The sequence below is a fragment of the Camponotus vicinus genome, unplaced genomic scaffold (genome assembly GCF_025532165.1).
Source record: "Camponotus vicinus isolate PSW18456_S1 unplaced genomic scaffold, iyCamVici1.0 SCAF_6, whole genome shotgun sequence".
NCBI classification, from domain to species: domain Eukaryota; kingdom Metazoa; phylum Arthropoda; class Insecta; order Hymenoptera; family Formicidae; genus Camponotus; species Camponotus vicinus.
Window position 1 is genome coordinate 17219217 of NW_028141978.1, and position 27315 is coordinate 17246531.

General features: G+C 40.0%; 3 protein-coding genes and 1 non-coding gene across 4 annotated transcripts; 1 reads left to right on the top strand and 3 right to left on the bottom strand.

Moving 5' to 3' along the window:
• Positions 1-5049: 5049 nt before the first annotated feature.
• LOC145973750 (uncharacterized) lies at positions 5050-12933 on the bottom strand. Its single transcript, XM_083103325.1, has 5 exons — positions 12891-12933; positions 12126-12834; positions 11833-12021; positions 10871-11692; positions 5050-5179 (listed from the first exon to the last, which is right to left on the bottom strand). The coding sequence occupies exons 1-5, from the start codon at positions 12931-12933 to the stop codon at positions 5050-5052; spliced, it is 1893 nt and encodes a 630-aa protein (XP_082959451.1).
• Positions 12934-12991: 58 nt separating this feature from the next.
• Positions 12992-13474, bottom strand: LOC145973751 (uncharacterized). Its single transcript, XM_083103327.1, has one exon. The coding sequence runs from the start codon at positions 13472-13474 to the stop codon at positions 12992-12994; it is 483 nt and encodes a 160-aa protein (XP_082959453.1).
• A 296-nt stretch (positions 13475-13770) lies between these two features.
• Positions 13771-15147, bottom strand: LOC145973752 (uncharacterized). Its single transcript, XM_083103328.1, has one exon. It carries the CDS (start codon positions 15145-15147, stop codon positions 13771-13773), a length of 1377 nt encoding a protein of 458 aa, XP_082959454.1.
• Positions 15148-19021: 3874 nt separating this feature from the next.
• On the top strand, positions 19022-19095 carry Trnas-aga (transfer RNA serine (anticodon AGA)). The gene has a single exon. It is a non-coding gene; the product is annotated as a tRNA-Ser (tRNA).
• The last annotated feature ends 8220 nt before the right edge of the window (positions 19096-27315 follow it).

Here is a 27315-nt window from a genome sequence, read left to right on the forward strand (position 1 = left end):
TTCATATTCTTCGTATTTACCTTTGGCATGTATTTTCGATTTTCACGCATGGTCCCGCAGACATTTGTTTTTTCATCAACAAGCTGTTTGCACAGAAGTGGAGATGTATACCAGTTATCAATGTAAAGTGATCGGCCTTGACCTGCGAGATCTCCGAGTAGGTTTTTTACAACTGTGCCAGAGATACCTATACCTTTGCTGACTCTTAGATTTTCAAGATCTTTACCTGTGTATATAATCAGATCATAAACGTAGCCAGTTTTTGACTCGCAATTTTGTGTATTTTGATACCGAAACGAACTCGTTTATTTCGATTACATTGTTTAAATTGAAGACGACCTTTCCACGGTATCAGCGATTCGTCGATACTTATATTCTCTCCTGGTCTATAAACGGCTTTGAAGTTTTCAATTACAAGTTCATAAACAGAACAAACCTTTCTGAGCTTATCTGTTGAATCATTCTCATTTTCCGAAAAATGTAGCATAGTTAGCAATTGACGGAATCTATTGTACGTCATTACTGTGGGAAAAAAGGGCGTTTTCAACATTTTGTCTTTGGTCCAATACATTTCAAGCGACGGTTTGCGTATGATTCCCATCAAAAGGATCAATGCATGAAATGCATACATTTCATCAGGATCTGTTTCTGTATACTTCAATATTCTCGAATGCGGCTTTAATTTATTGGGAAGGTGCAAGGTATTCTTTTTTTCATCAGCATACTTATTTGTTTCGTAACTAATCATGTCAATAATGTCTTCCGAAAAAAACATTTTAAAAATTTTAATTGGATTACTGTCGCTGTTCAAACCACTCTCTGATTGTACACCTGCATTCACATCAGCAAACGGATGAACTATTGGGTCAAACGATGACTGTTCAGACTGTTCAATCCATTTCAGATCTTTTCGAAACTTGTCCAAGCGTTCAGATAATGGTAAACTAGATTCATTTTCAGACTCTAAAAGATGATCTTCTGCATTTTTTTCTGTCCTGAACTGCTGAACATTATTGTCACTATTCTCTTCAGCTTCATTTTCACTTTCACCTATCAACCATTCATCATCATCAAAAGAATTGTCTGTTTCTGAATCAGAGGTATCCATTTGTCTTTCAGAAAGTTTTCGTTTTCGTTCAGGCAGTGAATGTGTCAGCGGCATTTTAGCGACAAAAACTATAACCGAAGAAGGAAAAAAGTAGAATGTTCACGAAGCAACCGCCTGATATGCGTATTCGCGGCGCTTTTTGTTGGGAAACAACAACTCGTCGTTTCTCAGTCTAGCAGCGACGAGGCGTATTATAAACTCGCGCTTCTTCACGTAAAAGCGCGGCAAGCGCGGAAATTCTTTGAATTCAAATCCGAGCGCTTGAACTCGATTTGCGTACTCTTGCGACGCTAATAGCGATGACAGAAGAAAATGAATTTTCAATAAAACAGGTAAGTGTGACAGAGAGAGCGAGAAAGGGGGAGAAGGAGAGAGAGAGAGAGACTGCAATTTTATTTCTTGAAAACTGGTATACGTCTCCACTTCTGTGCAAACAGCTTCATTTGACAATTCGTGACTCTGGATTCGGCAGATAGCGAGATTTATAAGTAATTGAAGAAAAAAGTGTACATCTTTTATGTATGGCAACTATTTGTTCTGGTCCGCCATATTAAATTTGCAATTTTTAATTTGGAAAATCTAATATTAGATTCGAATTCGGCGACCCCAAAAACGATAAGAAACCCATTTTTATTCAAATCCAAAATTATTTTGAATTTTGATCCGCCATTTTGAAATTCGAAATTCTGATTTCAGATTCGAATTCAGCGACCTCAGAAACCTTAAAATACTCAAGGACAATCAAATCGTAACAGTAATAACATGTTTTTTTCAAGATGCCCCTATAGGGGCCATGAAGCAAAAGTGGCACGAATTATTTTGGCCCCTATAGGGGCCCCTGACAGTGAAGGGGTTATTGCAAATTACATATTTTTTCTTAAAAACAACTATGTGTTTTCTTTACACCAATTGATTCCTCTCATTATTTTGTACGTAAAAGTATTAAGGTAAGATAATCGAAAAATGAATATTTTACAAGATATTTTACGGTTTATGTAAAATTAAGAAATTATTTCAAGCCTCATAACTCAAAAAGTACTTAACGAAAATGTACTTAATTATAGTGTTGTGGAAAGCTCTCGAGATAAGCTACAAGAATGTGCAAAAATATATAGGGTATTCCATTTAAAAAAATTGAAGTAACCTTCACGTGACCTTCAAATGACTCTTCAAGGTCAAACCAATGGTACCATCTTATGGCCCCCTCGAAACCATACAACTTTTGTCTGAAACATTTTTCTCTCCCGGGCTTGGTTTTCGAGATATTAGACTGGATGGATTAAAATGGGCCACACTGTATATATTATGTAATGTTATTGAAATATGTGTTCTCTCTTTTATTTATTAATACACCATCATTCTAGTAGGTGAAGACGAACGCTCCTGATTATACTTCTCACATTACATTAGATTCTCTTTACATGTCTACATCATTATTCCTTCCTCCTCCTCCCTCCCCTCTCTCTCTCTCTGTCTCTTTCAGAATATTTTGATCGTATAGATCTATGTGACGAAATGTAGCGAATTTACAAATTTAGATTTCAAAATTTTCCCAATTTTTTATTTTTTGATATATATGTATATAACATTTTTATTTAATATTTATATATTTATAAACAGCACGAAAAATTAAGACTGCACATTACGGGATCTACATGAAATTAGCATTTTTCTATTTTGAATTCTTTTTAGTCTTGTTCGACGTTTGTTTTACATTGTTCCAAAGTTATGAATTAAAAATAAAACAAAAGAACATGATGGAAAAAGCAACAAACTATTTTTTAATGCCCTCTATATATTTCCCATACAGCACAGAACATTGTTGTAACATTGCAGCAATATTGCAGCAACATTGTAATAAACACTTGCCGCAATATTACTGCAATGTTACAACAATGTTCTGTGCTGTACGGGTTGTTCCGGTGAAACTAAGAGTTGTTCCAGACTATTCTGTTCGTTTTCAGTTTAAATATGTAATTTGGTGTTCAGCTGTAATGACAGCTGTAGTTATAAAAATACTATTTGAGCGCTCTTGGAAGAACCGATTGCGATACGAGATTCATAATGCAGAACTATGTTTTGTAGATTTAGAACAACTCAGAACAAAAAATTCTCGATTGGAACAAGAAAAGAAGCATATGTTTATGCTTGCTGTGGGAGTCTGTTGAAAAGGATTTTTTTTCGTTTTTCGGGCTTTGAGTTCGATTTACGAAATTGTCCTTTTGGAACAATGTTAGGAATGTGATCGGACGATGGAGAGAATTAGTTAAAATTTTGAGTAAATGAGGTTCCTACCTTATCACACTTTACGGTCGCCAGCTTATTTAATCCTCCAATAAGCAAGGAAAGTGTTCCTCGGGCTGTCCTTCCTTCAAACGGATCCCCAAGTTGAGCTCCGCTGGGTAGTTTTCCAGTCACTCGTCCCACTGGACGTAACTGCGCAGATGTTTTCTTTCCCTGTCGCTACTGCGCAGCTCTCACGTTTCTGTTGCGTGATCGCCGCTATGACCAACATGGCCGCCTGAACCTGTTTCGACTTGTCGAACTGCGTCGTTTCGCTCTCGCTATCTTTAATATTTTCTTTTCCTTTGTTTTAGGTCGCCGCTGGATACCCGCTGTCACCCTTCCGGATTCTGGATCCCCTCGGATGCTGGATACCTCGTGCCACGCCGAAGGAAGATTTCGAAATAAAGATTTTTTACAACCCTTCTCTCTCTTTTTGCAGGTCACCGCTGGATCACTACTGGACACTGGACATCCACGAGAAATGTCAGGATTTCTTTCGAGAAGCTCAAAACACGACTGTCAGAAAACAAGAATTCGGAATGTCTCCACGCACGCGTGGAAAATAAATTATATTCACTTTGTTAAAATATAAATAAAATATATTTATTATAAAGGAATATATTTAATGTTTATTTTTACAATCACTCATCGAACGCACGCACTCAACGCTACGCCGATAAAGCTGATTATAATTTTTAACGTCTATTAGAAACGCACGATTATTATTATATAACTTTATCGAACTGATTCTTTATTAAGACGGACTTATGTTCCGCGGTCCACTCTGCTTGGTGATTCTCCCGGGAAAAAGTCTGGAACGCTCTCTGCGCTCGCTCTTATAGTCTCCCCACTCTTCGGTGGGCGTGTCAATGCCAGCGCCATCTCTTAGCGGCGCTTTGCACTCGCTACCTAAATGCGTGGTGCACTTCTTGCGCTTTGTGCACCTTTTCTAAAATATTAATAAAATCAAACTAAAAACGCTTGGAATACATATAAAACGCTTCCTTACATATTTTAAACATAAAATAATTTTTTCGGGTATTTATTTTTATACCCGGTCTGTGCACTTTGTACACTTCGTGCACTTTCCTCTCTAATTCTCGCGGAATCGGTTCAAAACTAAAAAAGAACATAAATTTCCGTATTCCGGACGCAAAATAAACGATTTTGTCATTTGCACTTTTAAGTGCAATTTTGTGCACTTTACATCAGAACTTTTCGCAATTGATGCGGAATCGCTCGAGGAATGCATATCGGATATATTTGCATGCATTTCGACGAAAATATAATAATTTTTGTCATTTGCACTTTTGTGCACTTTTTACTTAAACTTTCTGGGATTGATGCGAAATCGCTCGCAATATACATATTGAATGTATTTACATATTTTTTAACGAAATATAATATTTGCACTTTAGAGTGCAGTTTAGTGCACTTTCTGTAATTTCGAGTGCTGAAGTTATTTTTACCGCAAGTAATTATCCAATGACTCGCACGCATATCATACATTTTAAAATATGCTTTTGTTTCATGTTTTACATAAAATATATATTTACATGCACGTTTACATTGGTTTACGCGTATTCGCAAAAAACTTATATTATAAAAGTCTTTTTCTTTTATTTTGAGACAATCCTGTCTATAATTCTTTCGGATTATCGTTGGCTTGGGCTGCCCTCCAGTCGCATCATCGAGTCCGTAGTGTCCTTCAACGGCAGAGACCGGGCGGTGCTTCCTCTCGGGCGTCTGGTCAGGCTGGTATAGCCTTCCGATTGCAAGGAACAACTAGAACAATCTATAGCGATAAAAAAAATGTTAGATTTTTGAAAAATGGGGGGCCAGCTAAAAAAAAATTTTTTCGTTTTCCGGGCTTTGAGTTCGATTTACGGAATTGTCCTTTTGGAACAATGTTAGGAACAACTAGAACAATCTATAGCGATAAAAAAATGTTAGATTTTTGAAAAATGGGGGGCCAGCTAAAAAAAAATTTTTTCGTTTTCCGGGCTTTGAGTTCGATTTACGGAATTGTCCTTTTGGAACAATGTTAGGAACAACTAGAACAATCTATAGCGATAAAAAAATGTTAGATTTTTGAAAAATGGTGGGCCAGCTAAAAAAAATTTTTTTCGTTTTCCGGGCTTTGAGTTCGATTTACGGAATTGTCCTTTTGGAACAATATCAGGAACAACTAGAACAATCTATAGCGATAAAAAAATGTTAGATTTTTGAAAAATGGGAGGCCAGCTAAAAAAAATTTTTTTCGTTTTCCGGGCTTTGAGTTCGATTTACGGAATTGTCCTTTTGGAACAATGTTAGGAACAACTAGAACAATCTATAGCGATAAGAAAATGTTTAATTTTTGAAAAATGGGGGGCCAGGTAAAAAAATCATTTTTTTCGTTTTATTAGAGAACTGGTTTGAATAAAACAACAATACTCTGGAACAATATGGTACAAGTCTAGAACAATCTAGAACAACTTTCAAAATTATAATTTTCAAAAAAGGGGGGCCAACTTCACGCACTCGGTGGGCCATCCTCGCTGGAATGGCCGACTGCCTAGCCACGCGGATCGCGCAATTATTGGCCGATCTTCTTTAATTAATACCTCGAAACTTTACGTAGTTTTGTGCAAAATGGTGTAAGACTTTAATTCAGTTTAGCGAGTTCTACTTATAATTTCTACTTATAATTTTTTTTGGACGGAAAATACCTGGGACACCCTGTATACAGGGTGACCCATTTTAACTTAGGCAGCCAAATAACTCGAAAAATAAGCAAGATAGAGAAAAATGTTTTAGACAAAAGTTGTATGGTTTCGAGGGGGCCATAAGATGGTATCATTGGTTTGATCTTGAAGAGTCATTTGAAGGTCACGTGAAGGTCACTTCAATTTTTTTAAATGGAATACCCTATATATTTTTGTACATTCTTGTAGCTTATTTCGAGAGCTTTCCAAAACACTATAATTAAGTACCTTTCCGTTAAGTACTTTTTGAGTTATGATGCTTGAAATAATTTCTTAATTTTACATAAACCGTAAAATATCTTGTAAAATATTCATTTTTCGATTATCTTACCTTAATACTTTTATGTACAAAATAATGAGAGGAATCAATTGGTGTAAAGAAAACACATAGTTGTTTTTAAGAAAAAATATGGAATTGTTAATTGCAAATTACATATTTTTTCTTCGAAACAACTATGTGTTTTCTTTACACCAATTGATTCCTCTCATTATTTTGTACATAAAACTATTAAGGTAAGGTAATCGAAAAATGAATATTTTACAAGATATTTTACGGTTTATGTAAAATTAAGAAATTATTTCAAGCCTCATAACTCAAAAAGTACTTAACGAAAATGTACTTAATTATAGTGTTTTGGAAAGCTCTCGAGATGAGCTACAAGAATGTACAAAAATATATAGGATGTTCCATTTAAAAAAATTGAAGTGACCTTCACGTGACCTTCAAATGACTCTTCAAGGTCAAACCAATGATACCATCTTATGGCCCCCTCGAAACCATACAACTTTTGTCTAAAACATTTTTCTCTATCTTGCTTATTTTTCGAGTTATTTGGCTGCCTAAGTTAAAATGGGTCACCCTGTATATATATACAGGGTGTCCCGAAACAAACGCTTGATATTTTAAAGGCAGATTCTCTGGCCAATTTAAAAACGATTTTTCCTCAGCGAAAATGTCGCGGTACTAATAGTTTTCGAGTTATAAACGATTGAAAATCAAGGATTTTTCGCCAACTAAGGCTTATGGGAATAAAATATTAATAAAGTCACATTCTTTAGTTAATTTTTGGTAGAGTTTACTTTAATAGAATTTTAATTTAAGGCTTAGAAAGATACATGATGACAAAAATTGGGAATATTCAAAAAATAATTATCTCCCTCGACATTTTCGCTGAGGAAAAATCGTTTTTAAATTGGCCAGAGAATCTGCCTTTAAAATATCGAGCGTTAGTTTCGGGACACCCTGTATATATATATATATATATATACCTGAAAACAACAGCGAAACGGTTGTAGAAAGCATAATATTAGAAGAAAATTTATTTTACATTTATTTATATCAACAGTGAGATAGTTTTATGATTATTTATTTTTTGACATCGTATCTAGATCTTTTGCAATGTGTATACATATAAGTATATCCCAATCACAGTTATTAAGCACAAAACGAAATGTTTCACCTATCCGTTGTTCATGAGTGCATTGAGGAAAAGATACATATACATTTCGATCAAAATTTCTCGTTTATATAGAATCGTATACAATTATGCATGATTGTATCTGAACTATATTTGTTACTTATATATATTTATATATGACGCAAGACTTATATATAATTATATATTAAACTAACAGAAATCCATATATAATTATACATAAAACATTGTGAACATTATATATAAGTATGCAAAATGCGCACTTATATATAATTATATGTAACAGTTATTGCACTTATATATAAATATATATAATGTCCTGTACTCTATCATTTATAATTATACATATTTTTGCACAATTATATATAGTTTTGTACAATTATATTCAATTCTGCATGAATATACATGAAAAATTTTTTTACCGGGTATTGCAAAATTGTCATGGTTAATTGAATTTGAAACGCATGAATATAAAAAAATATGTTTCGATTTATTATTATTAGGCCTATTGAGTTTGGTTATTATACTATCAGTTGCATCAATAGCAATTGAAGAATAATCTCGCGCAGCATATTCTCTATATATTGCAATTTGGTGATTTGACCAATAATAAACATAAAAAGGATTCAGTCCTATATTATATATTATATTCTTATATATAGTTTCTTGTGCTATTAACAATGATTGAAGGGCTCTTTATCGAAAAACAAATTTTGACTATATTCTTTCTTTGCATTTCTCATCGTTTTTGCTGAGTACAAATGCGGTGGTTCTGGATCATTAACTGTCATTAATTCTTCAGCTCGTTCAGCTCTGTATACTTCAGCAGTTAAATGTCTATCCCATAATATTTTACCAATTTGTGCTCGTTCTGGATTTCTCAGAATTCTTTTTCCACATATACCTGTTCCTTTCGTACGTTCACATATCATAATATTATCTTTTTCAAAATTTAGATTATTAATAACGCCATTAATAACTGAGCCACAATTGCATTTTCCATTTATTGTAATTGTATTATTATAAACTTTATTCCGTTTAAAATGATATGCACATTCGATTTTATTTATGTTCCACAATTTCTCAGTTATAAGTTGTTGCCATACACCTGGTTGCAATATTTCATATTTTCGAAATCGTATTTGCGGTTGATATTTCTCTGTGCGAACATATTGCTTCGTAATAATCAAATTTTCTAATTCTTTTTTTTCAAAAGTGATTTTAATAATACGATTTGCATCATAATTGCTCTCTTCTAATGTAGATTATTTAGACTTGTACTCAAATCTATATTGCATGAATTATCTTATTTTGAAGTATTTGTAATACTATTTGTATTTAATATTTTATCTTATAATTCAAAACGATTTTTTACTACTAATGTGTATAAACCATTTTCAGATATATTACAATTTAGTTCGCGCGATATATCCGTCCATACTTTGCTTAGTTTTGAAACAATTTTATTATCTTTATTTACTAAATTATCCTTATATTGCAAAATTGTTGATACAATAATCTCTTCATTATAAAGACGAGGTCTACCGCGTTTTGACGTCATAATTGGAAAATTTCTGTATTTTTTACTCGAGAATTATCAAAAATTATACGTACAACTGATAATAACTGATATTACTCGCAAGCTTCTTGTTAGGTCACTGACTAGAATTTTTTTCGAGAACAAAACAATTGAGAGTCCATGACAAAAGATTGTAAAAAAGTGAACATCGAGCCAGAGCTGCCAGATTCGGGACGCAAGCAACATGCAACACATAGTGGAGGGGGTAACGGACATGTGAGCGTAAGCGTACGTGTGAGCTCGGCGCTTCGGCTAGCTTCGGGTAGTAGAAGAAGACAGAATATAGTTTTCTGTCTCCTTCCTACCAAGCTGCCAACGAAAGACGAGCGACGCTGCTCGCTTCTTGTTCGCGGAGCGACCGAAGAATTGCCGCGACAGGGCGGAATTTAGCGGAGCGCGATAGAACAGGACTAGACAGATTTCTTATAGTTATAGAGATTCTACACGACACGTAATTTTTTTGTAGTTTTGATTTTTATTTTTGACACCACACAGTTAAATTAAATTATAGTCACAAAAATGTACAAAAGTTTCAGACACTGACAGTGAAGACGTCGAGATGAGACCGGAGCCGAAATAGCGGCGTAACTTTGCGGCTTTACAAAAAAAAACTGTTTTCTCCAAGCGAAGCGGTTAATCGTAGTCAAGGCGGAATTGCGGTCGTTATAAGAAAAGGCGGTTTTATCAAAGCGGTTTAGCGAAAAATGCGGTTGAGTGTAAAGTGCGAGACTTCGACTTGCTCGCGTGCGGTGCCTGTTATAAAGCGAGCGGAATCTTGGGCCCGTTGCGACGTGGCCCAATAAATTTAATTATTTAGCGGTGACCTCAGGGCGCTGCGCGTAATTGGCCGCCGATGAGGTCTGAGGTAGACAATTCTTTGATTGTCATGCGCGCAACCTTTTTCCATCAGCTGATTGGCAATCAGCTGATCATGACATATGGGCGCGCATGCTCATACGCTACGCTGATTTTGTCGACGGTTGATATTGTTGTTGTCAATGTTTACGACACGCGTTTCTTATGACCAAAAAAAATTAGAGATAACTCGAACGATCGAGTTTTTCTGGCGAATAGAGGTCTCGAGAAGTTTCTCGACGCCCGTTAATTTTGAATTCTCGAGTTATAGAACATTATTCGAAATATTCTAAGAAATTTAATTCAGGATGAATTTTATGATTTTCGAACATCCCGCCCGCCTCGTCAGTACGTGACGAAATTTGCGAGTGTGTTCAGGCGCGGGCAGGTGTCGCGAACGGTCCGATTGATGAGTTATTGATAGCGATCATGAATGGAATGCGTGACGTAGTACAAAGACACGTGTTGTTCAGTTTATTCGTGTCTTTCGCGAGAATAAGTAACGCGGGAATGTAATGAGATTTATACAGTGTTGAATAATGAGAAAATGTACAGTGAGATTTTGGTGAATGATTTCTCGAGTGTAGTGAAACTGAAGAATGGTGAACGTCAAAAGTCGCAATGTGAAGTGCAGTAATATGTGAAAGTGAACCCGAAATTCTGACGCGAGCGAGAACAGAAAAGAAAAAAAAAGAGAGTGATAACGCGGCTCGCGGATCGCACATAATATCGAATGTGTGTGAATATAATTAAATATGATTACGCGCGGTACGATTCCCGGAAGTATGATACAGTGAAATATAATACCATGAGCAGCTGAAATATTTTGTAAAGACATTTGGAGTTCAATTTAGCTCACGACTCCGAGTGCGGTGGTTCAGTGTCGGGTCCCGGCATGAGGACGATTTTCGTGAGTGGCCGGACGAGCTCCGAGGATGCGGTGCGTAGGGTGACTACGCGTACGACGTCGTCGTCCCCGGGGTGCAGTTTGGTGATTCTAGCGAATGGCCAGCGGGTTGGAGGTGTCGTCTCTGAGCGCACCAAGCATAGATCACCGACGTTCGGGCCGGCTTCGCTCCTGGCCCATTTCGGCCGGGATGACAGCGTCTGCAAGTATTCACGCGACCGTTGCCAGTAGTGGTCGCGCATCTTCTGGATGAGCTGCCAGCGTGACAGCGTGTTGTCCTTTGTGTCCACCAGTGTTGGTTCCGGAACGGCTAAAAGAGGAGCACCGATGAGAAAGTGACCGGGAGTGAGCGCTGTTAAGTCGTCCGGATCATCGGACAATGCTTGTAGTGGGCGCGAGTTGAGGCACGCTTCGACCTGAACGAGGAAGGTACTCATCTCCTCGAAGATGAGCGTGGTTTCCCCGATGACTCGCCGAAGATGGTGCTTGGTGGACTTGACAGCGGCTTCCCACAATCCTCCGAAGTGCGGGGCTGCCGGAGGATTGAAGTGCCACTTCACTCCCTCTGTAGCGGCAGCGTGAGCAATCCGACGGCCGTCGGACGATGATGCGCAGAAGAGTTCTCGGAGCTCTCGACTCGCCCCGATGAAGTTGGTGCCGCAGTCAGAGAAGACTTCTTGACACAGGCCTCGACGGGAGACGAAACGACGGAAGGCGGCCAAGAACGCCTCCGCCGTGTAATCTGACACTGCCTCGAGGTGTACTGCCCTCGAGCTGAAGCACACGAAGACCGAGATGAAGCTCTTGTACGCCCGGTGACCTCGACCTTTAGTGGTGCGGATGAAAATCGGACCGGCGAACTCCGGTCCGCTGGAATGGACGGGCTGGAGTCACTCGTCCCAGGGAGAGGTTGCCCATTAGAGGTTGCGGTGCTGCTGCTCTCCATCGTGTGCAAGTCACGCATCGGTGGATGAATTTCTTCACTGTGGCTCGGCCTCGCGGGACCCAAAAGCGTTGGCGGAGTAATCCAAGGGTGAGCTGAACTCCTCCGTGCATTGTACGACGGTGATAGGAATCCACCAGGAGCCGTGCTATCCAGGAGTCTGGCGGGACAATCATCGGGTGCCGTTCGTCCTGAGGGAGACTCGCGTGTTTGAGTCGGCCCCCGACTCTCATCACGCCATTGTTGTCAAGGAATGGACTCAACCTTTTGAGCGGACTGCGTGGTGGCATGGTGTGATTCCCATCCAACGATGAGACCTCCGTGTGGTAGTGCCGTGATTGTGTCGTGCGAATCCAGTTGATCAGGGCTGCGTCCATTTCCTGCGGTTCGAGTGATGGAGTAGTGACAGCGGAAGTGTGCGTCCTTGAAGAATTTTGTTGGGCCTTGCGTCGCCATCGGAGGCACCAGGCTGTGACCCTCAAGAGCCGATGTAGTGAAGAGAAGCGGAGAAGCATCTCGGGCTCGGTGATCACTCGGCCGACGGCGCTGAGCGAGCCGACGGCTCGCTGCTCTGGTAATTCTGCGTCGGGCACGTTGCTGTTTCCGCTTAGCCAGAGTGCCTCGTCCTTTAGCCAGGCTGGACCCGTCCACCACAGCGAGTGACAGACCAGCTCGCTCGGCAAGATTCCTCTCGAGGCGCAGTCTGCGGGATTGTCTCGTCCTGGTACGTGTCGCCAACGAGCCTCTGGTAGCTGCAACTGGATATGCGACACTCGGTTTGCCACATATGTCTTCCAACGGGAGGCATGTCCGTGGATCCAGTGCAGCGTTACCTTGGAGTCCGACCAAAGATAGATGGAAGCTGTGGACAGATCTAGCAAAGTGCGAATGTGACTAGTGATGTTTGTAAGGAGTGTAGCCGCGCAGAGCTCGAGTCGCGGCAAGGATATCGGCTTCACTGGGGCGACCTTGCCTTTAGCAGCCGATAGATGTAACGTGGTGTGACCGTGTGATGTGGTGCGGAGGTACAGCACCGCGGCGTATCCTCGCTCTGACGCGTCGGCGAAGCCATGAAGCTCGACGCGAGTTTGTGAACCGTCGCTCCCCAGCCAGCGGTTGATCCTTAGCGTTCAGCGAGTTTCAAGTTCGTCGAGGAGGCGCTTCCAGGATTGAGTATCTGCTGCCGGAAGTGGGGTGTCCCAATCCAGCTTCCGCAACCACGCGGACTGGATGAGGATCTTGGCTCGCATGATAGCTGGAGTGAGCCAGCCCAGTGGGTCGAACAGGCGCGCGGTCTCTGCGAGAACACGCCTCTTCGTGAACTCTGAGATTTGCCGAGCCTGTATCGTATAGGTGAAGTGATCGTTGACCGGGTGCCAGTGCAAACCCAATGTGGAATGTCCCTCGTGCGACCATGTGTGTGGTGTGCTAGTGAGTCGGTGCTTCTGCGGAACTCCAGCCAGGATGTCGTCATGGTTGGCGGCCCACTTCCTAAGAGGGAACCCGCCCGCCGTGCACAGGCTGCGTAGCTCCCTTTGCAGCGAGGTGGCCTCCGACAAGGTACTTGCTCCGGTTACGACGTCATCCACGTAAGTATCGCAGCGCAGCGCCATAACCCCACGTGGGTATAGAGAATCCTCGTCGTCGGCGAGCTGGCGAAGGATTCATATCGCCAAAAATGGCGCGCACGCTAGCCCGTATGTCACCGTCTTCAGCCGGTATTCGCGGACTTCGTTGACGATATTGTGCCGCCAAAGAATGCGCTGTAAATCGCGGTCCTCCGGGTGAACGAAGATCTGTCGGTACATCTTTTCGATGTCCGTTACGAGCACATAGCGGTGCCAGCGCCAGTGTTGAAGAACGTCAGCGAGAGGTGGCAAGAGGTTGACACCAATTAGCAGTTGCGAGTTCAGCGAACTACCTGACTTGGTGCGCTGGGAGCCGTTGAAGACGACTCAGAGTTTTGTCGTGGTGCTAATTTCCCGCAGCACTCCATGGTGCGGTAAGTAGCATAAAGCGGGTCCTTCCTTTGAGTTGTGGATTTGGTTACTGCCTCTATGTGTTGCAGGTCCTCATATTCCTGCATGAAGGTGCGGTACAACTCCCCGAACTGAGCATCCTGGGTGCAGCGACACTCCATTGCGGACAGCAGGCGTTCGGCCGCCTTGCGGGTTTCGGAGAGGGAGGGCGGCGATCCAGAGAACGGCAGCCTGACGACGTACCGTCCTGCGGGTGTCCGACTATGGCTGCGGACGTAGATCTCCTCGCACCTGTCTTCTTCCGGCGTGAGTGCAACAGGGACGGAGGGTTCCCTATCCTGCTCCCAGAATCGCTGAACGAGCTCGTTCAGCTCGTGATCCACGGAGCATTGGAGAAAGCTGCGTGGAGCGTGCGGCGATGCGGCCCTGCATCCTCCTGACAGGATCCATCCTAGAGCGGTTTTTTGCGCGATGGGTTCGTCTTTGCGACCCTTGCGGAGTCCATCTTCAAAAATGGTGGAACATATGTCGGCGCCGAGCAGAAGTTCAACAGGATCCTGCCTCAGATATTCCGGATCTGCCAGCGAGAGCCCGCAGATATGCGACCAAGTGGGTTTGCCTCGCACGATCGGCCCAGAATACGTGGAGAGACGCGGCAGAATGTACGCAACGACGGGGAGAGTAGCTCCTGTTACTCCGGACGAGAGACTCAGCGAGATCCTTCCCCTAGTGGCTCCTGATCGAGCTCCTCCGATTCCGACGATTGCCAATGAGGAGCGAGTTCGTGGCAATCGTAGCCGTTGAGCCAGGGCTTCCGCGATGAGGGACACTTCCGATCCTTGGTCGATCAGGACTCGGACGGCTTGAGGTCTCCCCAAATGATCGGCGATGGTTACGCGCGCGGTGGCGAGAAGAATCGCTTTACGGTCCGACAATGGGCGCATGACGGAGAGAGAGCTGGCCTCGTTAGATGCTGCAGATTGATCGTGCAGCAAAGAGTGATGCCGTGACTTGCATGAGACGCACGTCTTGATGGACTGACATTTCGCCATCATGTGATTACCGAGGCAGTTGAAGCACAATTTGTTGGTTTCAATGAAGGACTTCCTTTCGCTCGCGGGCTTGGCCTTGAACTCCGAGCATTGCATTAGGGTGTGTTTTCCCTTGCACGCGGCGCACTTGAGGGGGTCGTATCCGTTTTTCGTGAAGTGCGATTTTGCGGAGCGCGGCGGATCGCTTGACGTCTTCGCGTTTGCCTTCGGCTTCGCGGCATTTAAGGCAAGAATTCGCTTCGAGATGAAGTCCATCAAGGCGTCGTTTTCCGGCAGGTCGAAAGAATCGCATGTGGAAGTCTCCCACTCAAGTCGAGTTCGCGCATCGAAGAGCAACAACGAGATGGTTAAAAAGGTCCATCCCGTTGGTGGCGATGGGTCTCTTAATGCTCTCCTGAGCGTTCACAGCGATTGTGATAGCGTTGAATATGCGATTTAATTCTTCGGCGGTCTCCGCCTTCATTTTCGGCACTGCAGTGAACGCGGCGAAATTGGAGCGTATCAGCTCTTGCTTGTTTTCGTAGTGCTTACTCAGGATGGTCCAAGCTCGCTCATAATTATCTCCGGTGATCGATAACGGACGAATCAATCTTTCCGCAGGTCCTTGGAGACAGGAGCGAAGATAATGCAGTTTCTCGACGTCTGAGATTGACGAGTTGTCGCCGATGATTGACAAAAAGAGATCGCGGAACGCGGGCCAATCTCCGTACGCGCCCGAGAAAGTTTGGAGCTTAATGCGCGGCAACGTGGTTTTTGGAGCGTGCTCTGCTTTTGGCTCGGATTTGGGCGCGGTAGATGATTCGGCCCTGAGTTTATCAGCGTACCCGGTTAACGTGCTTCGCTGGGACACGTAAGTACATTCCGCGGTATCAATGAAATCAGCTTTAGCGTACTCACTCTCCAGATATCTTTCTTTCAGAGCTGCCCGTATGAGTTCGTGTTGAGCCTCGAGGTTTCGCCCAGAGGTTATCGAGGATGGTGAGGCGAACTTGGACGGCGCCGAGGGTGATGTTGTTGAGCCCCATCTTGCGGAGGTTGTCCACGGAGCGAGACATGCGACCGTGGATCTCGTTCTGCCTCCAGTAGCGCTCTTAAGTCGGCACTCATTTTAGATTGTTTTTGTCTGTCTGTTCAGGAACTCGCTGTACTGTACAGCACTGGAAAGGTCACTCGCGAAGCTGCGGATGCGGATGAGAAACGATCCGGCTCGAAGGACCAGAATGTTCGCGGAGTGACCGAAGAATTGCCGCGACAGGGCGGAATTTAGCGGTGCGCGATAGAACAGGACTAGACAGATTTCTTATAGATATAGAGACTCTACACGACACGTAATTTTTTTGTAGTTTTGATTTTTATTTTTGACACCACGCAGTTAAATTAAATTATAGTCACAAAAATGTACAAAAGTTTCAGACACTGACAGTGAAGACGTCGAGATGAGACCGGAGCCGAAATAGCGGCGTAACTTTGCGGCTTTACAAAAAAAAACTGTTTTCTCCAAGCGAAGCGGTTAATCGTAGTCAAGGCGGAATTGCGGTCGTTATAAGAAAAAGCGGTTTAGCGAAAAATACGGTTGAGCGTAAAGTGCGAGACTTCGACTTGCTCGCGTGCGGTGCCCGTTATAAAGCGAGCGGAATCTTGGGCCCGTTGCGACGTGGCCCAATAAATTTAATTATTTAGCGGTGACCTCAGGGCGCCGCGCGTAATTGGCCGCCGATGAGGTCTGAGGTAGACAATTCTTTAATTGTCATGCGCGCAACCTTTTTCCATCAGGTGATTGGCAATCAGCTGATCGTGACGTATGGGCGCGCATGCCCATACGCTACGCTGATTTTGTCGATGGTTGATATTATTGTTGTCAATGTTTATGACACGCGTTTCTTATGACCAAAAAAAATTAGAGATAACTCGAACGATCGAGTTTTTCTGGCGAACAGAGGTCTCGAGAAGTTTCTCGACGCCCGTTAATTTTGAATTCTCGAGTTATAGAACATTATTCGAAATATTCTAAGAAATTTAATTCAGGATGAATTTTATGATTTTCGAACACTTCTCGGTATCTCAATGCGTGCGACAGCGTTAAATGTTTTTCCCCCTTACAGCTTTTTATATTATACATATATTTTTTTTTAATTGATAAATATATTATACATTTATCAGTTGTAAGAAAACATCGATATGTTTTTTCATATAAAAAATTAAATGGCATAATTCTTATAAACAAATGTGTGTATATATATATATATGTGTATGTGTGTGTGTATATATATTCATTTGTAAGAATTATACAATTTGATTTTTTAATATGAAAAAATATATCGGTATTTTCTTACAACTGATAAATGTATTAGCAAATACATATATAATATATTTACCATATTATAAAAAATATCTAATATAACAAACTAAAAGAGAAAAACGTTAAACGCTGTCGTACGTATCGAGATATCGAGATGCGAGCAGCGTCGCTCGTCTTTCGTTGCCAGCTTGGTAGGAAGAAGACAGAAAGCTGTATTCTGTCTTCTTCTATTATCCGAAGCTAGCCGAAGCACCGAGCTCATACGTACGCTTACGGTCACATGTCCGTTACCCCCTCCACTACGTGTTGCATGTTGCTTGCGTCCCGAATCTGGCAGCTCTGCATCGAGCCGAATCGCTAGCAGTCAGAGCTCTGCGATGCGAGCAACATACAACATGTAATGTAATATGTCTTGATTTAGCAAAAACAAAATTAAGAAATATTCTCATTTTACAAAATGGCAATAATATATCTTTAAAGCCAATTAATATAAAAGGCAAAAAATTGTCATTAATACAAACATGCGCTTTTGATAGCATTTTTCAAATATTTCTTCTTATGTTATTTCAAAGTGAAGACTTTAAAACTATAGCAACAGATTTAGATAACAATACATTTTTCAAAATAATTTTGGACACATTTAAACATGGTATAACAAAAAATACATATTATTCAAGAGCAATAATCTTAACTGAAATCTTTGAAGCCAAGGAAACATTTGATAATTGCTTCATAATTAATTGTGAGGTATCAGTAGGATATCTTTGTAAAAAGTTATTTCATGATATTAATCTTAAAGAAATTACATCATGCAATGTATGTGACAATATCCGAGAAAAATCGTTTTCTACTATACAAGTAATACTAGAAGACTTATTGCATTTTGAATTTCCAAATGCTATTGTAAATAGTTTTATGTTAAAACTAAAAAGTTGTCATAAAAAGACCAATGAAGTGGACAACGCAACAGGAACACAGATTACAAAAATTTCAGAAGTTGGTAAGTAGCTAAATTTATTTGTAAGTTATATTTTTAGTTCATACATTGTACTATTGTACGTTACTATATTATTGTTATTAGTATTTTCAAATAATAATAATAAATGACAATAATAATAACAAATATGACAATATGATACTTAACAAAATATATATTTTTTATGCAACTTAAACCAATTAAAACATAATAAAATTAAAAATTAAGATGTTTTGTAACATATGTTATTAATTTTAATTATTTTCGATATCAATTGTGACGTTTTATCATACGCCACTAGAGCATAACCACACCAGGCGCCTATCTTACGGCAGCCCGCGCTCGCGATACGCGAGCAGTAGCGCAGACGCAAGGAGGTGCCATCACGCCGAATGTGAGGCCGGTCGATAGATGGCCACTAACGCGAACCTCTTCGTAAGAAGGGGCCGCCAGCCACAGTATAAGAGACCGGGCGAAGCGACAGAAAATCGAGTCTCAACTCATTAGTCTCCGAGTGCGTTCACTCAATACACAGGGTGGCCAGATTGGAGGCCTGCCCCGGCCCTATCTTAGGGTCCATCCGCCACTGCTTTGGTACAGTGGGGATTTTAGTATATACTAGAGGGATCTTGGGGGATGTGGTCACTCTACGGCGTTGTGCTCGTCGGTGCCGTTTCATACGGAAGGCCAGTCGGAAGCCAACATGCACGCGAATACCTCCACCGGCACTTATTTGGTCAGCGAGCGACCTTTCAGAGATCCTCCGTGGCAATCGGCATTGCATCCATCGAGTGAGATACCAACATCGCTCTGGAGTCGCATATCACTGTGTTAAAAAGCAGCATTAGGTGTGAGGTCTGGATAGCTCAGTGGTCTAGAGCAGTTGCCCAGAAAGCGAAAGACTCGGGTTCAATTCCCGATCCAGCCACTTGCGCCTCACATATTTTTCTAGTCTGCGAATATTGTTTTCTAGCAATTATTCGTTAGGCTGAAAAATGTGTGAATGCTCTCTCCACAGGATATGCGTCAATGCCGTTGCCACGGATGGATTCTGTCGCTCGTTGATCAAATGGGGGTAAAGACACGTCCGACTTCCTCCCACATACATCCCTATCTTTCTCTGGAGGCTTGCCAAATGGGCACATGTCGCCAAATGGGCTACTTACGTACGGACTTGGCGACCGAATTTTAACTAGTGGCGACTGATAGCCGATTGGGCTATTTTACTTATATCTGCGAGAGCCATTGGGCTACTCTACTACGCAGGTGATGGTCGAATGAGATCTCGTTTTCGAAAAAGAAATTCTCTCATTGGACCATCAGCTGCGTTTCGACAGACGACATATTGTAGAACAGGCCTAATTGTAGAAGGCCATTGGGCAATGATAATATGCGCTAAAGAATAAGAATCTATAACATATACTTTCCGTTTGTCTTATCGTCCATGTTCAGTCGTCAGAGTCATAGTGCGAAAAAAGGAAATATTTTTAATTATAAGTATATAAGTATTATAAACAAGTGCAATGGGTAAATATGCAAAATATGAGAAACGTTATCGTCAAGAATGGGAGGAAGAAAACATTTTTAAAGGTAAATAAAATTTACAAATATTTCGTTATGAAAAAAAATTATTTTTAATAATTATATTATTTTTAATAATTATATTATTTTTAATAATTATATTATTATAATTATTTAGAATACGGGCCTCACCCCAAAAATCAATAAAATTATGCTTATTCGACGTGTTTTTGCACAAAAAAGAAGAATCTGGCAGAAAAAAGTGGTGGTCTGCCTCGCGAAGCGAAATATTAATTGTTAAAGTTGACAGGTTTCTTAACCTTATATTCATTTACATCATATATTAAATACAATATGTATTGATAGGATGGCTTTGTCGAGCATCAAAGGATTTATTTGGCCATGGAGAAGCATATTGTAAATTATGTCGGGTTGCTTTAAGAGCACAGAAACATGACCTTAAAAAACATTGTGCCACAAAAACTCATAAAGAGAAAGCATCAGCTTCGAATTTAACAAAGCAAAAATGCTTAAATGCTGGATTCAGGTAAGTAATTTGAAGTTATTATATACTTATTTATATACACTTGTAAACAATGTGATTCTTGTGTATTATTGATTGTATATTATTGTTATTATTTATGTAACTATATTTTTACAGGTATTTCAATAAAATCAAAGGAAAGTAAACAAATTGATATAAAACTGGCTTTACATGTTGCATCTCATAATTGTATACGAAATATTGATCACTTAAGTGAAATGTTGCAATTGATCGGTAAAGGTACAAAATTGGAAAAGCTTCGAATACACAGAACGAAATGTTCGAAAATAATATTACATGTTATTGCACCAGTAATATTAAAAGAACTCATTGATGATATAGGTTTTGAAGATTTTTCTATAATATTAGATGAATCTACAGTTAAATATATGGCTTATTGTGTTAGATATTTCAGTAAAAGGCTGAATAATATAGTCACTAATTTTCTTGGATTTAATGAAGTTGCTACAGCGACAGCAAATGATCTCTATAATAATTTCATAACATTTATTGCTCAAGTTGGACTTAATTTAGAACATCTTATAGCTATTGGAACTGATGATGCAAGTAATCTCTGTGGAGTTAATCACAATTTGTATACATTATTAAAAGAAAAAATTCCAAATTTACAACTTATTAGATGTTCTTGTCATTCATTGAATTTATGTGCTGCAAAGGCTTGCACAGAGTTACCATCAAATCTAGAATTTTTATTACGAGAAACAAGAAATTGGTTTGCTAACAGTCCTCTTCGTCAGCTTCAATATTCAGAAATGTATGCACAAATAAACAATGGCAAACAACCACCAAAGCTAATTCAATTATCTACTACTCGCTGGTTAGCATGGTCAGATGCCGTGTCAGTAAATGTGAGGCAATGGAATGAACTAAAAGAATTTTTCCAATTAGTTGCAAAATCATCAACAGATAAATGTTATATTGCAAGAACTTTGGCAGAAATGTATGCCGATGATTCAAATTTATTATATCTTCTTTTTCTTGATGGGATTCTTAAAGAAATCACTAATATTAATCTAGCATTTCAAAAGACTAATGCGGACATAACAAAATTGTATTCTGATTTACGAATATTTCTATTATCTATAGCGAAACGCATTTTTAAACCAAATTGCTTAAGACCTCTTGAATTTTCAAATACTTCACCTACAATGCTTTATCAGACTGATATAGAAGCTGTAAAAAATGCTTTAAAAAAAACTGGCTCAGATTTTGGAAATTCTCTACTTCCTTTGGATTCTATAGATTTTGGTACAAAATGTTTATCATTTGCTGCTAAGAAAACTATTTCTCGAAATGACTTAAATGTTGTTATGGAAAGAATACTAGCTTTTATTATCCGACTCTGTAAAGAATTAATTCAAAGATTGCCGCTTAATCTGGCTGTTATTGATAAACTACGTTATTTTTCACCGGAAAAGTGTTTATCTCAATTTTCTACTATCTCTATTAAAAAATTACCATGGGATTTAGCAGGTACATTTTTTATTATATATATGATTTTAAATTATTTTAAATAAATATATATACTTTCAATTTATAGCTACGACTGTAGATAAGGACGCAATTGAAGAGCAATGGCGAAAATTAGGAACACTTAGATTACATGATATTTCTTCAGATTTTGATAAAAATGTTGATATATTAAAATTTTAGATTGCTGTTTGGAATATTCGAAATGCAAGTGGAAATAGAAGATTTGATGATTTAGCTTTGTTTGCCATTCGTGCGTTATCTCTGCCTATTAGTAATGCTGACGTGGAAAAAGTTTTTAGTATCATGTCTATATACAGTAAAAACTAAAACACGTAACAGAATGTTATTACTAATGCTTGTGGCTATAATGCGCATTCGCATTCATATGCGTGTATTTAATGTATGTTGCACGAAATATGAGATTACTGAACAAATGTTAGCATTAATTAACAGTAACATTTATGAAAAGTCTCCTTTCTTAACTGAAGAACTTAATGATCTCAACTTAACAGAAGCAATGGATCTCATAGAAAATAATTAAAACTATTATATCTTGTTCATACCTTCATATATTGTTTATATAAGACTTTTATGTTTGTGTTAATGTAAGACTGCTTTATGTATTATTTGTATTCGACAAAAATAAACATGATCTACTGAAATTTTTAATAATTTTATTTTGTATATAAAATAAAATTTTTCAATAACAAACATGTTAATTATGAAAAAAATTAATAAAAGTGATTTAAATTTAATATATAATATATAATTATAATTATAACTAGTTTGCAATATTCAAATTTCGTGCGCGTAATGAATCTAGTAAATATATTCTATCTTTGTCTGTATAAGTCTATACTTTGGGCTATATTGGGCTACCTCAGCGCCGCATATTGGCGACATTGCTGTCAAATAATCTGGCCACCCTGTCAATACAGACAAGTAGTTGCAGAAACTCTTTTGAATAATCGGAGTCTTCGACTCCGTATAACTTTTGGCAACGAGGCTTACGCCTCTACGACATTCGTCACCGGCGGAGTCGGATCAGTGATGCCAGAATGGATACACTGGCAACAACAAATTATTTCACATAGAGTATAGCTCGACGTTCCTCGATGCCTCTCGACCCTCGACTGTTCCACAGGACGAGCTATACTCTATGCGAAATAATTTGCTGTTGCCAGCGTATCCATTCTGGCATCACTGAGTCGAATACCACGGCCAGCGTCAACGCTCCGATCACCCGGGCCGATACGACAGCCGTGGAGAGGAGGCGCAGAACCGGAGACGAGTCTCCTTCGAGCTTCTGCCGTGGATCTTATGACCAATCACTTTGGAGCCTCCACGCTTCACCAGGCCTCCTCGTCAACTCCTGGAAACCTGGGACATCCGCATCCGGCGATATACATCGCCGACGGGACCTTGGACGGTCCCCAAACCGCTGTCGCCACTGCCTCCTTCGCCGCAGACAAGGACAACTTATGGGACGCAAACCAATCCCTTAAGCCGCGTCCACAGGGGAACACAGACAGGCAACGTGACCATCGAGCAAGGCACCCAATCAGATTCCGACTGGGAAGTGAGCGCCACTACTGCGGCTACGCAGACCGAGCTGACCGGAAGCCTAGTGGACAACAACAACAACAACTCCTGGGGGCCCATAAAATTTACCAAGACGACCCCCCCGGATTTCCTACCGTGAACGATCACATCTAAACGGTCCTTGTCAGGACCATTGTAAATAGACTGCGAATAAAACTGTATATAGATCACACTCTCTCTTCAATTCAGCGGATCCTTCACCCGGTGAATCCACAAACACATTTGCGGCACTAGGGATATCACTCTCCCTTCACCCGGCGAATTTACGAACATACTCGGTGATAGAGCGACTATTCCGCACGCCATATCAATATATTAGTTTAATAATATCATTGCAGGTTCTTTTATAATACTAGAAATATATGACACATACCGTACAAAAGCTGATGTGGAATTAAATAAAATACCCAAGAAACTTCAATGTTCGTTTATGCAAAAGGAATATACATATTTTAAGGGGTGTGATCATTTTTAAATTACCTGCATACACGCGAAGTTTCGACGAAAATATTGTTGGGCATTTTACAGCTGTAGGTTATCAAAATAACACATGGATTGAATATGATGACTGCAGGAATAAACTGCAGAGATTGCTAGGAACATACAAAGCGAATGTACAGATCGTAATCTATAGTATATAATAAAAACAAGAAATATATATCTATACTTTATGAATTCATATCTAAACCAATAAAATCAAATTATCAAATTATATTATTTTTAATTATATCATATTATATATATAATTACATCAGAAATGAATAAACAAACTTTAAGGTGCCTGTAATCTGTCAAACTTTTTTATGCCTACTATCTCTAAAAGTTGTTTTTTATTTCACACACGCTTAATAAATACATATTTGTTATTTATACATATTAGCAGGATTATACATACATATATATATATATATATACACCACACGGAACAAAAACCTCTAATGGATGTCCACTAAACATCTACCATGGAGATTCGAAACCTCCATTAGATGTCCATGAAACGTCCCGTAAACATCTACTAGACATCCACAGTTCCGCATTTCATACCTCCATTCGACATCCATTAGACGTATTCATAGATGTCATATGTACGTTATACGGAGTAATTATAGATATTGAATGAAGCGTTCATGGATGTCATATGTACGTTATATGGAGTAATTATAGATATTTTATGGAGCTCTTATGGATGTCAGATATACGTTATATGGAGTAATTATAGATATTTTGTCGAGCTTTCATGGATGTCATATGTACGTTATATGGAGTAACAAATAGATAATGAATGGATCATTTTCGTTTATTGGCCGGACATTTACTTGTCCGACTTATAAAATCGATTTAATATCTGAAGTTCCTCTACTGAAACTGTATTAGAAATTAGATCGAAGTAATACTTTTAATTTTATCTGTCGCCTTTTGCAAGCTTTATATAATTCTCATGACTAAAACTCAAGTACGAGAAAAATAGCGCACCATAGCGGTAAACGAACGAACTAGCGCGATTACTGATTTTACAGTGAAATTTTACTTCCACTGACTATAATTATTAGTGAGATATAAGATAAAATAACAAAAAATAATATTTACCAATACTAGGAAAAATAATTAATAAAAATTATTTATGTTAAGAGAAATGTGTACACATCTATCATACACCCATAATCGACGTCTAATGGACATCCATTATGAATTTACAAACGACATCTACCGTGGAGATAATACGGATTTCTATTAGAGATCCATTGAACATCCACAGTGGAAATAGAGGTCACATGGAGGTATGGAGGTTATATGGACCTCCAATGGATGTCATGTTCCGTGTGGGTACTTACGCCGCCTTTCTTCGCGATTATTTTTTTTGCGTTATCTTTTGTTGCATCCCTGCGCTACATAAAAAACAATCAAATGATCGAGCAGATTACGACTCGCAGTATTATAACTATTGTATAATATTTTGCAAAATATCTTCCATAATTATGGAGACGCAAAGTAGTTTTCCTAATACCACACTGTTTCGGCGTGTCAGTCGATGCGTGTCCCGGCGATCCCAGTTTCGATTAGTCAATAAATAATATCGGAACAAAATTTTGGTCCTTCGAGCCGGATTCGGAGCAAAGTGGTGTTAAAGAACAATCTCGAGCGAATTTCAAATCAAAGTGACTCAATCTCACCGTGAATCTCAATGTTCAGTGAGTTGCAATAAAGAGTAGCGCGAATCTTATACGAGACTCTCGTGTGCAAACAATAATCAGTGAACTTTCGGCGATCAGAACGTGCCGTTCGACCACTTCTGAATAATTTTCGTAGTGAATATTTGAATTAACAAGCTGAGTCAATTAAATCGTTCATCATGAGCGAAGCATTATCCAAGCAAGAGGCGCTTTTGCGAATAGTGTCTCGAGCTTTCGAAAATTTTAAGAAGGTCGGACGCTTCAACTATACGGCGGCTAAAATTCGTTCAAGGATCTCATCCTTGAAGGAGACTTGGAGCCAGTGCATTCAAGGTCACGCCGCTCTCCTGTAGATCTACCCTGAGGCGAAACGAGAAAACCTCGACTACTTCCAGGAGGATCAACTGGACGAGCACGAGGAGATCTATCAAACGACGCTGGATCTCATGACGGAGTGGTTGGAGGAACTGGAACCCCCTGTGAGTCCGAACCGATCTCTTCAACCAGAACAATCATTTTCGCGATCGGAATCAGCGTTATCGTTAAGACATTTGCCGCCGATCAAAATGCCTCCGTTTTCGGGTAATTTCGCAGAATGGGAGAGCTTTCGCGATAGATTCACCGCATTAATTATTGAAAATAAGGATCTCTCTGACTTTTCGCGAATGCATTTCCTAGCAACTAGTTTAACCGGGTCAGCTCGTGAAGTCATTTCCAGTATTTCAATAACCGCGGATAATTTTTCCGTCGCATGGAAAGCGCTTAAAGCGCGTTTCGAGAATAAAAAGAAACTTATCGATCTTCACATCGCCGCATTATATAATTTGCCTCCCATGTCGCGAGAATCAGCCGCCGAATTACATTCGCTGCACAATACAGCTGATAAATCCCTCTCGGCTTTGAAGTGTCTTAGGCGATCATCGGAAGAAATTCTTAGTGATATTCTCGTTTATTTCGTTGTTCAAAAGCTCGATTCGTCCACTCGCCGAGCGTGGAAATTGAAATGTAGCACGGAGCAATCTCCTCTTTCTCTTGACGATCTGACAAAGTTTATTTCGTCGCGCGCTATCGCGCTTGATGAACTAGCTCCGCTAAATTCAAAATCTTCGAAGCGTTAAAGTTAATAACGCGACAACCTCCAACACTTCAGCGCCGACTTGTACATTGTGTAAAAAGCAGCATTATTTTAGCAAATGCGCACAATTTTTGAATAAGAGTCCGAGTTAAATGGCGCGAAATGGTAAAACAATCTAAGCGGTGTTTTAACTGTCTCAGCCTTATTAAACATTCCGTTCAGGAGTGTATTAGTTGATTTTCATGTAGAATCTGCCAACAACGACATCATTCGTCGCTTCACCTCGACTCGAGCTCTTCTTCCGACGGGAATATCGCTAATGCAAACACTGTCGCTAGCGTTAATAACGCTACAGCAGATGAGCATGTCGATCAACCTACGAGTACCACGACTCCGTCGTATGTCGTCACTCTGTCTCCGTTAAAGCAGTTCCGTCGGTTCTGCTCGCGACAACGAAAATAATTATTAAATCGCCTGCCGGACGTAAATTAGCTGTCAGGGCTCTGATGGATCAAGGCTCCGAAGTCGCATTTATAACGGAAAATATCGCTCAAATTTTACGATTGCGCCGAACGCGAACGCTTACAACAATCTCCGCAGTGGGTTGTTTGAATGCCGGTACATGTCGCTATGCGGCTTTCATTAAAATTTCTCCGTGAAATAAGTCCGGACCGATTTTCTCAACAGTCGCTTTTATATTACCATATATTTTATATCGCTAACGAAATACAGTCCTCGCCG